This window comes from Fomitopsis serialis (genome assembly GCF_022376445.1).
Source record: "Fomitopsis serialis strain Sig1Antser10 chromosome Unknown B0H18scaffold_3, whole genome shotgun sequence".
Lineage (NCBI taxonomy): Eukaryota > Fungi > Basidiomycota > Agaricomycetes > Polyporales > Fomitopsidaceae > Fomitopsis > Fomitopsis serialis.
The window spans coordinates 578216-597408 of record NW_025954963.1 but is presented as its reverse complement, the minus strand read 5'-3'; the positions used below and the strand labels follow the sequence as shown (position 1 = coordinate 597408).

Sequence of the window (19193 nt, the reverse complement as noted above, 5' to 3'; positions counted from 1 at the left end):
TACGTGGTGTCTGTAGTGAACAGAGTTGGTTTCATACAGAGGAGTCATTTCTTGGTGTGTGGCGCGTGGATATTTCGCTTGAGCGATGTACGACAGCGAGTCTGCGACTCGGACGCCTGGACCGTCTGTAGACCATGGACACCTCAATCAGTGCCCGCGCATCCCGCCGGCTCAGTACTACGTTGAGGAGTGTGGCACTATGTACAGTATCAGATGCAGCAACAGGACGTCGAGACTATTGAGTATCGGGGCATATTGACCACTCAACTTCAAACCGCTGGTGGCAGTCACTGCCAAACGTCGACACGGATCGATGTTACACGGGCCCATCTGGGTCTGCCGTCTTATTTAAACCCCACCTTTCCAAACACGTCAGTCTCAGCTCGAGAGAGGTGACATGGTCCGAGATGGTCCGTCACGTTGACGACCTCGTGAGCGGATTCGGCGTGAATAGTGTGTGTATTGAGTGTGCGAGCAGAAGACATGCGGCCGTGCGATGCAGAGTGAGTTGATCGAAAGCGTGGGTGACAGACAGTCCGTGCTAGTTCTAGTGCGAGGGAGGCTAGAGGTTGGACCCGACCGACGCCGTGTGCCCGAACAGCTCGCGCACGAACGCCTCTGAGTTCGGCGGCCGCCCGAGGAACTCCTGTCATGCGGTCAGCCACGCCCGCGTTCCAGAGTGCCGCGGAGAGAGACGTCACCTTGAGCGAGTCGTCCTCTTCCCTGCTGCCGCCTGGCCGGAGGATCGCCTCGCGGTACTTGGCGCCGCGGGCGGGGTCGAGCGGGTCCGGCTTGAAGACGGTGGCGTACATGTCGGCCGCGAAGACGAGCGAGTACGTGTAGCTGTGGTCGAGCCAGGACGCGGTCAGGTGCTCGACGCGGAGTCGTGTATTGGCGGCACTCACCCGTAGTAGCCCGCGTCGTATCCGCCCGCGATGTGGTTGAACGAGCCTTGGCCCGCGGCGCGCTGCTTGAACTTGAGCGTGGTGGTCGCCTCGCGGAGGTCGTTCCACAGCGCGGTGTAGTCGGTGCGCTCTGCATGTGAGCGAGCGGTGAGCGAGATGTGGGGACGGGCTAATCGTCACGCACCCTTGTCCGTGTGCACCTTGATGTCGAATTTCGCGAAGAAGACTTGGCGGAGGTAATAGAGACCGACGTTCACGTAGCGACTATTGGTACGGTCAGGAGCTTCCTGCGCAAGGATAAGACTGCATTATACCTCTTGATGATCTTGTCGATGAGGTCGCGCGGGAGCGGCTTCTTCGTCTCGTAATGGCTGGACATCTTCTCGAGCACTTCGGGTTCGAAGCACCTATCATCCTGTCAGCGTGCCTCCTCAGGAGAACTTCTACGGCCACCCCGCCACTCACCAGTTTTCCAACATTTGAGAAGGCGCCTCGACGAAGTCCCTCGCAACCCTAGACCACACCAACGTCAGCAGCCGCAGCATCCTCTCTGGGAAGCACGGACTCACGCAGTGCCGTGGAACCTCGCAAACCGCGTCTTGCTTAGCAACCCATGGAAGACGTGGCCCATCTCATGGAAGAACGTTACGACGTCGGTATGCTGCATCAGCGCGGGCGCCGTTGGCGTTGGCTTCGCGAGGTTCGCGACCATCGCGGCGAGGGGGTAGGAGCGTGTGCCGTCGCGCCGTGTGTGGCCAGAAAGGAGCGGCCAGACTGCGGCATGCGAGTACTTCGAGTCTGAAGGAGAATAGAAAAGTAAACCAGACCTCAGGATGGCGGAGTCAGCATACCTCGCGGGAACAGGTCGAGATAGCAGTAGCCGACGAAGCCAGACTCATCCTTGGCACCGTTCTCCCATACGGCAAATTGCTGCACGTCTAACTCGAGAGAACATCATAAATATCTTGGATTGACAGTATCCGCATTCAGACGGCACGAACCTGGGTGCCACAGCTTCTCGTTCTTCACCTCCACGAACTGCACGCCCAGAAGCTTCTGGTAGATCTCTAGGATGGCGGGGACGACCTTGGTCACGGGGAAGTGCTCCTTCACCTTCTGGTCGTCGAGCTCGAGGTCGCGCTCAAGGAGGCGACGCTGGTAGTACCAAAAGTCGTGCATGTAAAGCTCGCCGTCGAAGGGGTAGCCCTTCGCAGCGTGCTCCTCCTGCTTGAGCGCGAGCAGCGTCGTGCGCTCGTGTGCGCTGATGGGGCGGAGCTTCTGTTCCAGATCGTCCAGGAACTGTGGGGAGGGGTTAGGAGAGGGCCGTGCGTAGGTAAGGTGAGGAGACGACTCGCCTCGACGACGGTCTTTGCGTTCTTCGCCATCTTGACTTCCGTGACGTAGTCCGCCCAGGTCGGGTAGCCGAGGAGGCCAGAGATCTTGCGGCGCAGACCGAGCATCTTGTCCAAGATGGGCGCGTTGATTTCCAGCCTGCGATCGTAGGCTTCTGAGGCTCGTCTACGTGTCTCTGGGTTCTCGGCCATCCTGAACTGCGGGCGGACGTCAACCAGGTGTATTGTTTACGCTGCTGCGTCAGTGAGCTTACGATGGGGAATATGTCTGGAGTCTTCATCGTGACAGCGTATACTTCCTTTCCTCCGTCCTCGCGTTTTGTGAACCCGGAGATGACATCCGAAGGCACGCCTTTCAGCTCTTCCAAGGTGAACGTAACCGTATTCTGCCCTCGCTATCAGTGTCTGACGAACCATGTTAGATTGAGCACAAAAGCTAACGTTCTCCTCATTGTAGTTTTTCTGTCATTCAGCCACTTCAATATGCGACACGTAGTGTACAATTCCTCGACGCTCACGCTGAACTCCAGAGACGCCTGACTCAGTTCCTTCTTGAGCTTCATCAGCTCGTCGCGCTGCGCCTCGGGCAATGCAAGCCCGGCGCGCTTCCCGTCCAGGATCATCTTGTCCACCAAGCGCTGCTCCTCTGCGTCGAGGTTCTGACCGCTCGCTATGATATTCTTCTCGGCGGCAAGCTTGGCCTGGAAGACATCCAGTCGCATGGAGGCGTCGACTCCGTAGTTGCGGACGAGAACTTCGGCTTCGTTAGAGGCATCACGGAGCTCCTTTGAGGAGGAAACGTTTTGGTAGAATGACAGAGGTTCCACGACCGCGTCTAGCACAGTTTCTGCTTCGACGAGAGGAAGCTGCGACGCTTCAGTAAAAGAGGGTCTGAATCTGAAGCACGAGTACTTACGAAGACCTGTTTTGAGCACGCCCCGCGTCAAAGATATACAATTAAGAGGTTTCATTACTACTTGCAGTTTCAAAGTTGGAGTCTTCGGGCTTCAGAGCAGCGACCTTGTCAAGTGCGGCCTTATCGTTCTCGATAGCTTCCTTAGTGAGTCGCAGAACATCGTCGGCAGAGTGAGTCCACGTCGGAGCGGCCTGAGGAGGAGTGAGGGCGGCCATGGTAGTGCTGGCGGGTGAAAGAGAGAACGCAGTCGAGAGCAGTCGCGCGTTCGGCGGAGCAAGCGTGGACTGGGATCGATGGGAATAGAGATCCCGCAGTGAGGTGGCTCTCGTGACAGAAGGAGCACCTGAAGACGTGTGCCTCGCGGAGAGACTGAGACTGGCAGGGCTGCTCAGGCGGGGAAATGGAAGGCTTCTTCGGCGTCCAGCGATCCAGCGGGCCTGCTGCACTACCACTGAGCCACGCATGCGCTCTAGTCAGATATGGCTCCGGAAGTGCCTACGCTCAGCAGCGGAGATCCAGGTAAGGCGAAACGAGGGGACGCACAAGTCGGAATCAGGTTAGCGGCGCTGTGGGCAACCTCCGCGATCACGTGGAACGACGCGTCCTCTGAGAGTCGTCAATTGACTGAAGACGACACATTACAGGCGTAATCAATTATCTTCTCAATGACGGTCAAAAGAAAAACGACGACTTACGCATAGATATCGCTGTGTGCTGTAACTGAGGAAACAACTGGTATCACAGGTCACACACGGCCTTAGTAGTAGCCTGCATCTACTACGTGCTCAATGAATGGTGACATCCTCACGAACAAAGAAAAAGACTGCTGTCCCTCCGCACTCGCTTCTGGCTATCATAAGTTATGCACGCCAGCGTACACTTTACTGTACCATCGGAGGAGGAACGAGCGAAGTGTGGTACTTTCCAAATTGGGTGAATATCGAGATCCGGATCTGATCGAGCATCCTCAGATTTTGCTCGCTAGGATAAGCGCCGAAAGACGACCTCCGGTGGTGGCTGCACCGGGCCAGCGACGATCGAAAAGCTGCAAGCCTTCAGCACCCCGGCAAACCTTGCAACGCGATACTACGCTTTCATAGATATCTGTCAGTACCTGGCCGTGTGGCATACAAACATTAACCTTGCCCGACATGCCTGTGGACAGAACCAGACAGAGGTACAACGCCAAAGCCCGTCAGTCCACAGTCGGTGGCTCATCACATAAGAAGAGAGGAAAGCGCAATGCAAAGGACGCGCAGGATCAGACTGTTACGGATGAAAACCCTAATGCCGAGATTGTCGTACCAAAGAGTGTCGAGCAGAAGGAGCTCGACCGCAGGGAAAAGCTGAGGCATGAAGTACGTTACACGGCTGGACTGGCGTGCATGCGGATATATGCTAACGGTATGCGTAGCTTCTTGCTCAACAAGACTCAAAGGCGAGTGGCAAGAAGAAGAAGAGGCTCGAGAAGTACATCGTGAGTGTTCCTTCCTGTACGGCTATGTAGTAGTACTCTTCTGAAGTTGCCTTTGGATAACAGGAGAAGAAACTCAAACAAGAAGAGCGAGTGGACCTCTTTGAGAAGCTCTCGTGAGTACATCATACTCGGTCTGGCATGATCAGCCCGTTCATACAGACATGTTTCCCCAAGCAAGAGTCAAGCAAAGCTGTCCACTGCACTCCAATTGCAGTCTTCTGCTACCCTTGGCACCGGCAAGGCGTCCACGCACAAGGACATGCTAGACAAGCAAGAGGACAAGGAGGTCCGACGAGCTATGGACGGCACAATGCGCAAAGGCAAGCACAGGCGAGGCCAACCGGTCAACGTCCCTTCGTATGGTAATGACGAGGGCGAGTCGGAAGGAGAGGACGTCATGTTGGCTGATGGCGAGGCCGACGAGAAGGACACGCAAGACGAGGTTGGTACTTCGAGGGCGAACCCGGTTGTGATCGTGGATTCTGGGCTCTCGACGACCAAGTTGTCACCAGAGGAGAGTTCTGCACCTGCCATGCCCGTACAGGTCGGCTCCGCGCTGAAGCGTAACGCGGACGGTTCCGTCGTTGCGCCCAAGGTTTCGAAGAGGAAGGCAAAAGGCTCCAAGGTAGTGCTCAAATGCTCATCATGCGTGTTGCCTGCTAGGGACTTACTGACGTGCTCCATGTGCAGACGGCTTTCGCATCATGGAAGACTAAGGCATCCATGCCCACAGCTTCCGGCGAAGACTCGGACACTTCCTTTGACAGCTCTGATTCTGCTTACGATTCAAACGAGAGCGATGACGACGGGTCGGAGTGGTCTGGCATTCACGATTCTGCCGAGTCGTCAGGCTCAGAGAACAGCGGCTCAGAGGACGACGCGTCCGAGTCCGATGGTGAAGACGATGATGACAGCTCTGGTGGCTCCCCACTACAGGAGGAAGGGAATACACGACCTGCGAAGCGCAAACTCGGCTTCAAGGAATGGGCTCTGCAACAGCTCAGTACCGTCAAAGGCTACGTCGCGCCCGTGCCAACATCCGAACCATCCGCTACACCAGACACCGAGGCAGTCCCGCCGCCCGCCAAGAAACGCAAAACCGAGCTACCGCCGACGGACGGACTCCTTCGTGGTCCATTAGGTGAGGACCTCCAGGTCCCAACGACATCCTTTGCAAAGGCCGTCCAACAATCCGCCGAGGCGTCGAAAGTGCGCGGGAGTGCATTCCCGAGGAAGGTCGTCGAGGTAACGCGGTCGCCGGAGGTGCAGGAGAGCAGACTCATGCTCCCGATCGTGGCGGAAGAGCAGCCGATCATGGAGGCGATCTTACTGAACAGTGTGGTGGTGATCTGTGGAGAAACGGGGAGCGGGAAGACGACGCAGGTGCCGCAGTTCTTGTATGAAGCTGGGTTCGGTTCGCCGGGGAGCGGTGCGTGCAATCACTGTTCGGCAATGATGTCGATACTGAACCGTGTTCATTCACAGACAACCCAGGCTTGATTGGTGTCACTCAGCCCCGTCGTGTCGCCGCGATGTCTATGGCATCGCGCGTCGCACACGAGCTCTCGCTGCCTCCTTCGCGAGTGTCGTACCAGATCCGGTACGACGCTACTGTCGCTCCGACTACCTCCGTCAAGTTCATGACGGATGGTGTCCTCCTGCGCGAGCTGGCGATGGATTTCCTGCTCACGAAGTACTCGGTCATCATCATCGACGAGGCACATGAACGGAGCATGAACACCGACATCCTCATCGGCGTGCTGAGTCGTGTCGTGAAGTTGAGGGAGGAGATGTGGAGGGAAGGAAAGGACGGTGCCAAGGTGCGTTCAGACATACCGTGTGCCAGCAACTTGCGAACTTAACTGAGCCCTTGCTGCAGCCCCTCCGCCTGATTGTCATGTCCGCCACGCTCCGTGTGTCCGACTTCGCCGAGAACAAGACACTCTTCGCCACGCCCCCGCCCATCATCCACATCCCTGCGCGTCAGCACCCCGTCACGGTCCACTTCAGCCGACGCACGGCGTCCGACTACGTGTCGGAGGCCGTCAAGAAGGCCAGCAAGATCCACGCGCGACTCCCACCAGGCGGGATCCTCATCTTCCTGACGGGCCAGAACGAGATCGCTGGCGTGTGCAGGAAGCTGGAGGCAAGGTATGGCGCGAAGGCGTTGGAAGCGCGGAGGAAGATGAGGGAGACGAAGGCGAGGATGCAAGAGCGAGAACCGCGCGTGGAGGACGTCAAAATCACTGCTGTAGCGCCTGCACAAGGTATGCATGAGTTTCGCGCGATGGTTGTTTCTTGTATTGATTGTCATCAAGCCGACGTGGAAGCAGAGGATCTTGAGCTGGGAGATCAGGAAGCCCTTGCCCTCGATGTAGATGGCGAAGGCGGCCCCGTCGACGACGACCCAGAGGCCCTCGACAGCGATGATGACGAGGATGAGAAATTGGGTATAGACACAGAAGAGTCTGACGGTATGTTTGATTCCTTTTTCTACTAGAAGCTCACTCGCTGATCGTCGCTGGTACAGTCCCCATGCACATCGTCCCTCTGTATGCATTGCTTCCGAGCGAAAAGCAGATGCAGGTATTCAAGCCCCCACCTCCCGGACACCGACTTGTCGTTGTGTCCACGAACGTAGCCGAGACATCGCTCACCATCCCTGATATACGATACGTCGTTGACAGCGGCCGGGCGAAGGAGGTACGGCTGCAACCCATCTCTTCGGGTTCTCCCCTCACGCCGTTTTCAGCGACGATACGACGTGGCAAACGGGGTGCAAGCGTTCCAGGTCAGTTGGATCTCTAAAGCATCCGCCGCTCAAAGGGCAGGTCGTGCTGGCCGAACGGGCCCTGGACACTGCTACCGCCTCTACTCCTCGGCACTGTTCGAACACTACTTCGAACAGTTCGCTCAACCCGAGATACTTCGTGTTCCCATCGAAGGTGTCGTGCTGCAGATGAAGAGCATGAACATCGACGCTGTCGTCAACTTTCCCTTCCCCACGCCTCCTGATCGGACAAGTCTGCGCAAGGCGGAGACCGTGCTAACCCATTTGGGCGCACTGGCTCCGTCGGCGGGAGGTGCAGTGATTTTAGGAGGAAGTATCACTGAGATTGGCAAGGCCATGTCGCTCTTCCCTCTGTCACCACGGTATTCGAGGATGCTGGTCAGTGGACGGCAGCATGGGTGCCTCCCATATGTGATCACCGTCGTCTCTATCTTGTCTGTTGGCGACCCCTTCCTGCGCGAGGAGGTCATGGGGGATGCGGAAGATTCCGATAATCCCGATGACGATGACTCGGAGTTGTCGCATCTCACTGGCGAAGCTGCCAAATCGAAAGAGGTTCGCCGCTTGCGCAGACGAGCGTACTTCCGGTCGCAGCAGGTATGTATATCAGTCCTCGGCAGTAGATATCGTCAGCTCATGTCTGAAAAAGACACACGCGTCTCTAGGGAACTCAAGCAGCGATGTCTTCAAGATGTTGTCAGTCGTCGGTGCATACGAGTATGCTGGCGGTGGTCATTCGTTCTGCTCTGAGCATTTCGTGAGGCCGAAGGTAACTCGTCTCTTTCATGACACTCGGACTTGTCCTCACGGACCAAACAACAGGCGATGGAAGAGATCCACAAACTTCGTGCTCAGATTAGCAGCATTGTCCAGACGAATTTTCCCGATCTGCACACAGGATTTGTTGCAAACCTCAAGCCGCCAAGTGCCCTTCAGGTCGGTACTCTGTCTGTGTTCTCTTACATCGCGCTGACACGCTGCACAGCTCAAGGTGCTCAAGCAACTTTTGACTGCCGGGTTCATTGATCAAGTTGCTGTCCGCAAAGACCTGATTGACAAGGGATCTGCGTCCGGAGATAAATTCACCACATGCAAGGGCGTCGCATACCGAGCCATGGGAATCACTGACGATGTCTACGTCCATCCCTCTTCTGTACTTCACAATACTCCTCCCCCAGACTACATTGTCTTCCTAGAGGTAGTCCGAACGACCCGCATCTGGATGAAGGGTGCGTTGTTTGCTTGCGTCGTATATGTTCATCTCTCACGAGTCCAGCAGGTCTAACGGTGTGCAATGCCGCGTGGCTCTCCAGCCTGGGTAAGTCATTGTGCACGTTCTCCAAGCCTATCACAACAAAGGATGGCAGAATCGTCGTTATTCCGCACTTCGGGCCTGCAGGTTGGGAGTTGCCTCCTATTGAGTCTCATTAGTATTGTGCCTTAATTGTGCCTAGTCATAATGCGATGTTAGAATATACGGTGAAGAGGACCATGCAACGATAGCGATGATAAGTTATTGTGCTAAGCAATGATCAATGTGATGATAGATGGGAGGCTATGCTGCAGCAAGATGATGGAGAAGAATGCAAGAGATGAGACGTCATCGGTTCGTCGTCGACTACGGGGGACGCTGTAACTGAATCAGTTTCCGCCCGGCCGAGAATGCACTTATGCAGCTTACTTTGTTTTTGGGTATGAACAAACTGGGTGCCGCTTTCGGTCGCTTCTTGGGAGGTGGTTTTGAAGATGCCTGTGCGCTGCTTGCAGCCCCGTTCGAAACTGCTTTTGCATCATCACCTGCCTCCTCTGTCGGCGCAGGGCGCTTCAGGCTCAGCTTATCCTCGTTGGGCTTTGCCGTGCCGTCAGAAGACGTAATGGCCGGAGGAGGAACTGCGAAACTTCCGCTATTTCCAGCAGATTTGAGCTCTCGAGGCGTCAACAAGGTATCCGGAACAGTCGAATGCATCGTGGTCTCAGACGGCTGGATCTTGGACTGTGTCTTGGGCGCTTTCGTGGAGGACTGAGGTTTGGTCGCCGCCTTTGTTGCCGCAGTGAAATAAGCAACATTTACCTGCAGGGAAGATAGTTGTGAAAGAGTGTACCATAGAGTTGTTTAAGCGACTCACGTTAGCTAAGCGATTTCTTTCCCGTGCATCAACAACAATGCTACGCCAAATGTCATCGCTCCTCTCAAGAGTTGCAGCATGGCCGAGTACGAAAATCGAGGATTTTGCACGTGTCAGAGCCACGTTCATGCGTCTGATGTCTACAAAATGCGAACTCTGGTGAAAACTGCTCCGTTGGGATACAAGGTACACCTTACCTCGCAAGAACCCTACGGTTTGCACATTTGGACCAGCGCGTACACAAGACAAGATTACGATATCTTTCTCTTGACCTTGGAAGCCATCAACAGTATTGAAGTCCACAACGCTCGTGATCTCGGGGCCGAACTTCTCCTCAAAAGCGCGTCGAATGGCGAAGATTTGACCCCGGTACATGGAGACTATACCAATCTTTGCATCGAAGTCGAAAGAAGCAAACTCTCGGCGGAGCCGGTTGAAGAGTGCCGCAGCAACTGAATTTCCCCGCGGTTTATGAAGGAGTGTCCCATTCCTGTCTCTTCTCGACCTTCAGTTACGTTGAAGAATCGGTAAGTCCCAAACTTCTCATGCGAGTGCCAAGGTCTTCGAGTCTTGACCGCCATGTCTGGGCCGTCCTCGAGGCGGCCACCATAGAACAAACGACTGGGTACTTGACTGATGTCTGGATGCATACGGTACTGTATGCTATTCTTGGGATCAGTGAACTGTTACGGTGAGCCTAGACAGAGTGAGAACCTCAGCAGGTGCACGGCGTCTGGACGCTGCCGCTGCAGTCGCACGAAGAGAGATTGGTTATAACCAACGCTACACGCCTGGTGTGATGGCTGTGAGCAACACAGTGGACCCAGAGATGGAGAACTCACCTCTTGCGACTTGACGGTAGGCGGTAATTGCTGGGGATCTAGGTATCATTAGCAACAATGCAACAAATCATACGGAAAGCTGGCCATACCTCCTACCATGACACAGTGCTTGGAGTTGTACTTCAGTGGGATAAGCGAACTCAACTCTATGGCCTGAGCGGCCTCGTCTATGACGATCAATTCGAAGTCAAACTGTTCTAGATACTCGTATGCAGAGCCAGAGAGTGTGCTGCAGATGACATCGGCCTCTTGCAGGACTTCCGTCCGGAAGCGCCGTCGAGTAGCGTCCATAGTGCGCGAGTCTGATTTCTGTTGATCTCTAAGCTTGTCAATCTGGTGAATAAGTGCGCCCTTCTCCTTGTTCAGCTTCTTGATATCCTCCTCCAAAGCGAATGTTTTCGCCGTGTTGTCATGGATTTGCGATATCTCATCGAACTTCTTCTGGCGCGTCTTCTTCACATTCTCGAGATCTGCTCGTAGTCGCGCAATCTCACCGCCTGCGTCCTTGGGATTGGCTACTTGGGGATTTCCGTTCAACTTCTGTTCAATGAGGTACTCGAGGGAGACGTCCCTGACGCTCGTGTTAACGTTCTTGACGTTACCTAGCCGAACGACCTTCGGAGAACTCTCTTGCCGTCCTGCTCCAGATACGCCGTCCTTGAGACGAGAGGCAATTTCATCGATAGCAGCATTGCTAGGTGCGCACAACAAGATCTTCTTGACTGGCTCTTTGTCGCTTGGGCCTGCATTGCGATTCATGTAGATCTGAGTACCCGGCTTGGGCCGTCTGGACAGGAACGCGTGTACAAGGCCGCAAATAGTGGAGGTCTTCCCAGTACCTGGAGGTCTAAGTGATCATTCAGCCGAGAAGAGAATAAAGGAACATGGGGAGTGCTTACCCCTGGATCAGTGCGAAGCCGTCAGCCGTGAGTGAATAGAGTATGGCTCTAGCCTGCGGTTCATTGACATTGTATGCAACCATCGTTCTCTGAACTTCCCTGGAGTCCGCTGTCGTAGGCTTGTTCAGCTTCGCCCGCAATATAGTCTCGGCGAGGTCGTAGTATGGCAGCGACATGAGGGCAGCATATTCTCGGTGAAGTGTAGTCAAACTGAGGCATATCAGCATAGGAGTATCCCTGGATCGTCGCGACAAACTGACCTCAACACTTTGCCCAATGACCAAGTCGAGTTGGGCAGCAACGCAGGGTCGCTGCCACGTGCACAGCAGCGGACGGTGGCCTGAACACCAAATGCACTGCCCTTGTAGCTTTGAACCTTCGCAAGGACGCCTTTCTTGCTCTGGGGATGGCGCAGTAAGACCACGTCTGCGTCACCGAGCCTCCAATCCTTGTCGACGCTCCCAGAGAAAGACACATCGAGGTCCAACCAATCGTCGACAAATTGTCGACTGGCTATACGACAATCATACGTTTGTAGCGTAGCCTCCTTCGATTCAATTAGCTGAGTCCAGCACTCCAGCATCAGCATCGGCTCGAAAACGCGACGGAAGTGCTCCGCATCCGAAAAGGTAGATGGGATGCGCTCAAGCTTCAAGGACTGGCCAGGTGGAGACGGGCCATCGTGGTCGTAGTCCCACGAGAGTAGTGTACGATGAAGTCCAGACACATCTGGCTTGAGCCGTAGCTGTGTCCTCCGAGCATCCTCTCGCCGGTTCATACGTTCCAGCGTAGGATTGCGGGCCCTTGTGGGCATATCCAGCATCATGACCTGTCTGCGCTCCGCGGGCTTCTTGATGACCGGCGTTCGCTGCAGCTTCGAAAGAGAGGCCAAGCCCCCTCCATCGTCATCGTCACTCTCCCCGCTATCGGCCTCCGTCGTGGGCTCCGAAGTCGCCGGTCGGATCGACGAGCCTCCTGTGGATGTATGGACTTCCGGGGTCCTCTTGGTAGACGATGCGACCTGTGCACTTGGCCCACGAGACAGTTGAGGGGCAGCCGTAGGAGCAGCATGCAGTTTCTTCTGGTCTTCGGCCGAGAAGTAGCTCGAGATGGAGGGCTTTGTAGACTGCCGGTCGTCCGCTCGCAACGCACGTATCCCTCGGTCTTGCGCAGGAGCGGTCAATTTTGCCTTTTTACTCCGATCCGTAGCAGACGGCTTGGAATCCGAAGGCTCCTTACGTTTCTCAGGGAGCTTGTGAGATATGATCTGCACCTCGTCGTCTTCGTCGAAACCGCTGAGAGCATCTTGGAGCCTAGCGAGCCTGGCTGCATCCAGTCGTGTTTGAGGACGGTTGGGATCGGTCTTCCGCGCATCGTCAACGTGCTTCTGCAGTTTCTGCAATGCTTCTGCCTTGGGAGGAATCTGGGTTTCTCTGAAACACGAGAGGAGGGTTTCCAGCAAGGCAAAGGACTGGTGCAGCAACTCCTCGTCAGTGAGGCGAAGCCAACGTGTCAGCTCAAACAACACTGCTTGTAGATCGTCGACCATCTTCCTCCCGGCTCGCGACATCTTCCTACTGATAGCGGCTTGCTGCGATTGTGAGAGAGTCGCAGATTCGATGACTCTGCGCTGCGCCAGCATGTCTCGCCCAAAGATAAGGGCGTCGCGCATCCATAACACCATCTCGGCGTTCTCGAAATAGACGGCCCATCGAGGTGTCTTCGAAAAGATCACGGAGAGCGCTTGCGTCATCATGTTCCACCATTTGGGCAGCTGGGTAGGCACATCCGCGCCGACGCCTTTGGTGAGGAATTGATGGTCCAGCAGGAGTCCGTCGGGACTGGAGCACAGGACATCGATGACGTCTGTTAGACAGCGGGCTAGTGCCTTTGACAGGCTGCATGCTTCGGGGACTACGTGGGCGAAGTGGATGAAGGTCTCCAAAAACTGCAAGATACCGCTGAAGGTGGCGTCCGGGACCTTCTCCAGTAGCGCGCGGAAACAGTCCGAGCGCACCTCTACATCGCCTGCAAGACCGACCAGCGCCTGTGCGTTCTCCTGAAATGTTTCGACAGGAGAGAGCATGAGGATGGTGACATTCTTCGCGACATCCGATCGGCGGAGGAGGTCCGCAACGACGGAGGGAAGGCTGAGGTCGAGGTACCTTGTCATGGCATCGCCGAAACCGCTGCGCATAGTACCCAAGGCACGATTCACGCTACTGAGCAGACCCTGCAGAATTGCTGCGTCCTTGGAACGAGTAATGTGGTCGGCAAAGGCGACGTCCTTGAGATCGTCCATGTGTGATATGCTTGATAGTATCGTCAGCATCATGGCCATGGCATCCGAATCGCCAGGCTGGATACTACCGTACATTCCCCTCCACAGCTGCTCCCGAAGGTCCAGAGACGTGGGCGCAGCAGACGGGTCCGTTGTTCCGCACAGACGAGAGATGGCGGAACTAACGGTCTTGATATCCTGCAGCAGCGAGAGTTTCAGAAGTTTTCGCGTGAGTGTGCGAGCTTCTGTCCAGGCGGCTCCGGTGTAGGCTTTGGCGAAGGAGACCGCTATAAGCTTAGTGCTATGCACATCCGTGATCTCCCACACTAGGCTCTGCTTAAGTACTGGGTGATCTTTCTCCGCTTGCATAAGCACGGCGGTCAGCATCTGTAGCAGCCTATGGTCACCTAGATAGACAATACTGTCGCGAAGGTACCTACCCTGACAGCAATGCTCATGACCACGGGTCGAACGACCTGGAAACGTTCATGCTGTAGCTCTTCGCAGAAGAAATGGACGAGGAGTGGAAGGACGTCTTTGCAGATTGGTAACCGTCCGATCGACTTCAGGTAGGTGTCAAACCAGCTGAGTAGCCAATTATCTTTGCGCTCATCCGAGAGGTTTTGCAGGATCTCCAGATAACGGACGTTGTCCTTGACGGAGCTGAAGATGACTTGAGGGTATTCCGTTCCCTCGCCTTCCCATACGCCCGGCCCGATTCTGGATAGGATCAAGACGAAGACTTTCAGAACGTCTGCGAAGTCTGCAACATCGACAGCACGCGGCAACGACGACAGAGAAAGCATCAGCACAGCTCATAACGCAAACAGGGAGGAGACGCACGATTGCCCGTGTCATGGAGATGGTTCGTGACAATATGCCGGATGTCGATGTCAAGAGACTTCCGAGGACGAAGAAACTCGATCGGCACGTAGCGGAGTGTGTCACAGTAACCGGACCAGAGGACGGTCGGATCGCGGCTGAAGGAAGAGTCGGTGCAGACAGCACTGTGGTCCGTTGCCTGATTCGAAACGGCTGACGTGACTGTCTTGAGTACGGTGCAGTAACTGGGCAAGAATCGCTCCGCTGACATAGATGTGGCTTTACACAATGCCAACTGCTCGGAGGCCCATTTGCGGACGTCCTCCCGTTCGTCCACTACGAGATAGAACAGCCTGGAGGAGGGAAGTCCGTAGGCCACAGTGATATCGCCGCCCTCGGGATACAATTTCGTACTATCTTGGATATCCGCAGATCCTGTAGGATGTGTAGGTTGTAGAAGGTGTGATACGTGACCGCGGGAGGAGCTTTAGCCAACGAATGCGAATCCGTGCCCACGGACTCCGCTGTGAGACCTTTTTCAGCCAGACCGGCAAGGACCGACTCGAGTTCCCAGTTGTCGAGATTGCCATAAAAGGACGTAAGTATTGTGTCGTTGAAGGCCCCGAAGTAGCTGAGGAGGGCCGTAATACCATCAGGAGGATAGTATGATGATGTGATATGCAAGACTCACGTCTCTCTCGACGCAATCTTTACCTCCTGAAATCCTCTGACACAGGCACAGCATCCTGCGAGACATCTCTGGAGCTGCCTTCTCCATGCCTTCACCCGGTCACTATTGTAAGCGTGAAGGCGAATAAGAAACGCCGCGGTCTCTCTGATTGTATCATCGGCGCGAGGGCAGAACCAATGCTCATGACGCTGATGAGCGGTGCTTGCGGCAGTTTGAGCAGGAGATCCGATGAGGTGGTTCGTAAGACGTGTCAAGACCTTGTCGGAAGGTGCTGCGACGGGTACATCGTGGAACTGCTTCAAAATCGTGTCCAGAGACGATTCTTGAGGGTCTTTTGAGGAGGAGTCCATCCAAGGTCAGATATCCCCCACAGCCAGCTCCTCCTCTCCTGATGCAACCTGTTCTGTCTTCAGATCTTCGATAGTTAGTAGAGACAACGGACTACTTGCCCGAGACACCCAACGTCCTTGCCAGCGTCCAAACAGCGAGTGATTTAGACACTGAGAAAGCCGGTGTACCAAGTCAGAATAGTGATCACGTATGGTGTATGGAATGCGGTTCGCCGAGGGTACGTCGAATAAATGTCGACGATTCTCAGTCAGACCACAACGAGGACAAAGGGCTGACGAGCGTCTGTCCGACTCAGTCGCGTCCGACGCGTCGAGCGCCCGTCCTTCTTTCCAAGACTGAGTCGCGCGTGAAGTCACGAGCGACAATTGTCACACACATCACGACCTGTTCCTTGCCAATCACCTCCATGGACCCACAGAATCTAGAGTACATCAATCAACTGCTCGACAAGGATGTCGAGCTCAGAGAAGTATCTCATCGTCAGCTCGTTGGGGAACAATTGCCTCAGAGCGCTCGGTTCCCCAGAAAATCAAAGACCAAGTAACAGAGTTCGACAAGAAAACGCGGACACTGACCGGTCTTCTAAACAAGATTCACTCGACCCCTCCCAGTCAAGGTATGAATCTTGAGTTTTGGGTTGAACACGATATCACTCAATGGAGCCAGTATCGGGATTGATTGCCACTGTGACACCCGTTCTGGAGAGCTGCAAGGAAACTACAGCGGCATTGGCTGAATTAACACCACCGAATCAGTTCTGGAGGTGGAAAGAAATGTGGTCCATCTCACTCCGCAACGCAGTGTTTGCTGCTGTTCTCGTAGAATTCCTCCAGAGCGGCGGACTGTTGTCTTTGCCGCAGGCAGCAGAGATGCTGGGTAGTACGTCGTCATGGTCGCGTCGAACATATCTTCCATTCACGATGTTATCTAGTTGAGGATGAGTGGCAAGATAGATTCGCACTGAGCGTAGAAGATTACCTGCATGCACTCATCACTATGGTCAACGAGCTGGTAAAAACGTAACCGCTCTCTCCGACGACTATCATTCACGCAGCAGTATTTGCTTGCAGTCTCGTCTGGCTGTAAACTCGGTGACAATGGGTGACTTCGAGAAACCCCTCAAGATATCTATCTTCGTGAAGGATCTGTTCGCGGGATTCGCCATGGTACGTCGCTTGTGCAGAATGTTCAATAGACTTCGTCTAATGTACCTTGCAGTTGAATTTGAAGAATGACACCTTGCGTCGGCGGTACGACAGCCTAAAATATGATATCAAGAAGATCGAGGAAGGCAAGTACTGTATTCTTCGCAGGGAATAGCACGGAGTCTCACCAAAGCTACAGTTGTTTACGATGTCTCATTGAGGAAGCTTGCGACTGTCCAATCCGATAAGACGTAAAACATGTCTTCTCGAGTCTCGGCTCACCCCGACTACAAGTTATTGTACCATGTACATACTTAGATCATATCGTAGCATTTCCTTCTCCTTGAGGCCTAGGGGCCAGGGAAAAAATGAAAATGGCCCAGTTCCCGATTAGATCTACAGTATTGTAAGATCCTGATCGCGGAGCCAGATCCGCATCAGCATGTCTAAGAATGAACGCCGGCTTACATCTGACTCTCACCTCGCCCGGTACGGTTCGAGTCCAATCGAGTTTGTAGGCTCACAGACAATATAATGGCGAGTCGACGAGGATCTTCGAAGCGTCCCGCTTCCTCCGAAGGTCGAGTGATTTCTTATTTTTTCTACGCCGCCGTCTTGTCTGACCGGAGCGGGCCACAGAGATCGACTTCTGGTCTCATGCTGCGGCCTCATTATCTACATTATCGTCAACTATGTATAATGAACCCGCCACAGGTGACCCGATTGGAAGGGTCAACCGACTGCTTTTGGCATGGCCTACAGACGACAACCTGCCGGCGGAGGGTTATGAAAGTGTGCGATCCACGTACAAGAAACTCACAGCCGGGCTCAATGAAATCAAAACAGCAGCTGAGAGAGACGTCGAGTATGCCGAGGCCGCTATAAAACATCCTCCATGATACTTATTGCGATCACAGAGCCATTGACAAAGCGATTGAACAGCTCGATGTGCTCATCGCGCTGCGCAAAGCTCCAGAAATTGTGCCACAAGGTGAGCGTGACTTTGGGGCGTGCTTGATTCGCACCGATGCTGTTCTTCAGAGAAGCGCAACAAGCGGCCACGGGCCCACTCCCCGGCGGGGGCGCCTGCGCCTGCAGTACCAGTATCTACTCCAGCAGTCCGCAGTGTTACATTAAATCTGCCAGCTCGAAGTTCCGTCGGTCCGCAGACCTCGGTACCATTTTCCAGGGAACCGAAAGCACGTAGAGAAGCTCTGGCCAAACAGCTCCCTTTGCAAGAAGGGAGAAAGGTTGCATTTCACCCTCCTCAGAACTCTAAAGGGGCCGAGACAGTTGCTGGGGGCAAAGACGAAGAGTGGATACTGGCAGTCGTCATTGGCTGTATCAACCAAGACAAGAATAGGTTCGTATTGCGGAATAAATTCACTGAGCTCATATCTTACATCAATTTTAACTCAGATACGAAGTACAAGATCCCGAACCACAAGAAGATGGACAGCCGGGGCAGTGAGTCTTGAAGTGGGCGGTATTGCCATGGGACTCGAGTGCTGAATTTTTCTTCGTCAGGCGCTACAACACAACACTCCGTGCCATCATCCCCCTTCCCGACCCAAATGCGCCGCCAGACAATGCTGCTCACCTCAACGCATATCCCGAGTTCTCGCTTGGCTCGATTGTGATGGCTCTATACCCAGATACAAGCTGCTTCTACCGGGCGGAGGTTGTGGCCAGTCCTCGCGATATGCAACCTAGCGGAAGAGTTTGTGATAAATTCTTTCCCGCATTCGGATACTAACGTTCCCTGCTAGCAGAATGGTGCATCGTCAACAACGCCGACATACAAACTGAAATTCGAAGATGACGATGACCAAGAACACTTAGTGTCGGCACAATGGGTCGTCGAGTGGCCCGGTGGATCATAGTGACATCTCCACATTGACTGGTAAGCACATGTGGCAACCCGGGTGTCATCAGGCGTTCAGCTCACTGCTTCGCATCGCAGTTCTCGATCCTCTCCCTTCGGTCTGAACGACGCATTTACTTGTTGTACAACTAGCGGTGTCCGTCATGTATTATGATCCCTGTCTTGGTTGCTTTATGTCCATCCGGGCCCGGGCCCGCACACGTGAAAACTTGATTTCAAGGCGAGGACGATACAATGTCATAGGTGAGAATAGCACACAGATATGAACAGTGTGCATGCGCCAGAGACGGACGTTTGTGAAAGCGGGTATATCTAGGGTCCCGAACGTGTCTAGCTGAGAATGAGAGTCCATACAACGTAGGTGGAAGACCTATACATACCAGTGGACCCTGGTTTCGCCAGGTAAGATAAAAGATCGTCAACGGTACCACTGAGACATCCGGTCGGCACCGTCAACCAGCACCATGCCCATGCGTCGACCAGTATCGTTCAGGTATATGACTGCCGGATCGTCAGAGACTGAGCTTTCGTACATGCCACTGGGTTAGCGGCGTGGCCTTGCCTTGCTTCGAGCGTATGTAAAGAATTCCAAGAATCCCAGCCACCTGGTAAAGCCGAGACTTTCCGGTGGGTTCCATAACCGTCTCAAAGCTGTGTCATACACAGTCCAGACCCTGTAGTTCAAGAAGCGGTTTCCGGAGAAGCCGGTG

At 54.5% G+C, this 19193-nt stretch overlaps 5 protein-coding genes across 5 annotated transcripts; 3 read left to right on the top strand and 2 right to left on the bottom strand.

The window, feature by feature from the left end:
- Positions 1-398: 398 nt before the first annotated feature.
- B0H18DRAFT_973194 (Metalloprotease) lies at positions 399-3708 on the bottom strand. Its single transcript, XM_048043917.1, has 15 exons — positions 3239-3708; positions 3174-3179; positions 2776-3123; positions 2699-2719; positions 2512-2643; positions 2261-2455; positions 1907-2204; positions 1757-1843; positions 1475-1703; positions 1371-1418; positions 1220-1312; positions 1090-1169; positions 906-1035; positions 702-843; positions 399-646 (listed from the first exon to the last, which is right to left on the bottom strand). Exons 1-15 carry the CDS (start codon positions 3635-3637, stop codon positions 563-565), a joined length of 2292 nt encoding a protein of 763 aa, XP_047899654.1. The 5' UTR covers positions 3638-3708; the 3' UTR covers positions 399-562.
- A 463-nt stretch (positions 3709-4171) lies between these two features.
- Positions 4172-9071, top strand: B0H18DRAFT_1164319 (P-loop containing nucleoside triphosphate hydrolase protein). Its single transcript, XM_048035830.1, has 14 exons — positions 4172-4531; positions 4588-4650; positions 4714-4763; positions 4825-5275; positions 5341-6079; positions 6136-6470; positions 6530-6917; positions 6969-7124; positions 7181-7353; positions 7403-8038; positions 8091-8210; positions 8264-8377; positions 8427-8670; positions 8721-9071. The coding sequence occupies exons 1-14, from the start codon at positions 4325-4327 to the stop codon at positions 8870-8872; spliced, it is 3828 nt and encodes a 1275-aa protein (XP_047899653.1). The 5' UTR covers positions 4172-4324; the 3' UTR covers positions 8873-9071.
- Positions 8963-15168, bottom strand: B0H18DRAFT_1100927 (SEN1 N terminal-domain-containing protein; the record flags this gene model as incomplete). Its single annotated transcript, XM_048032507.1, has 12 exons — positions 8963-9001; positions 9123-9512; positions 9808-9957; positions 10083-10230; positions 10282-10358; positions 10410-10447; positions 10499-11256; positions 11309-11518; positions 11569-13976; positions 14030-14352; positions 14433-14846; positions 15126-15168. 12 exons carry the CDS (start codon positions 15166-15168, stop codon positions 8963-8965), a joined length of 4998 nt encoding a protein of 1665 aa, XP_047899652.1.
- Positions 15169-15824: 656 nt separating this feature from the next.
- On the top strand, positions 15825-16991 carry B0H18DRAFT_973186 (Translin). The gene is made up of 7 exons (XM_048043916.1): positions 15825-15922; positions 15979-16069; positions 16120-16332; positions 16385-16464; positions 16524-16619; positions 16672-16744; positions 16798-16991. The coding sequence occupies exons 1-7, from the start codon at positions 15860-15862 to the stop codon at positions 16851-16853; spliced, it is 672 nt and encodes a 223-aa protein (XP_047899651.1). The 5' UTR covers positions 15825-15859; the 3' UTR covers positions 16854-16991.
- A 70-nt stretch (positions 16992-17061) lies between these two features.
- B0H18DRAFT_973183 (SGF29 tudor-like domain-containing protein) lies at positions 17062-18696 on the top strand. Its single transcript, XM_048043915.1, has 8 exons — positions 17062-17178; positions 17238-17463; positions 17516-17589; positions 17640-17961; positions 18018-18065; positions 18126-18318; positions 18371-18501; positions 18562-18696. Exons 1-7 carry the CDS (start codon positions 17133-17135, stop codon positions 18479-18481), a joined length of 1020 nt encoding a protein of 339 aa, XP_047899650.1. The 5' UTR covers positions 17062-17132; the 3' UTR covers positions 18482-18501; positions 18562-18696.
- The last annotated feature ends 497 nt before the right edge of the window (positions 18697-19193 follow it).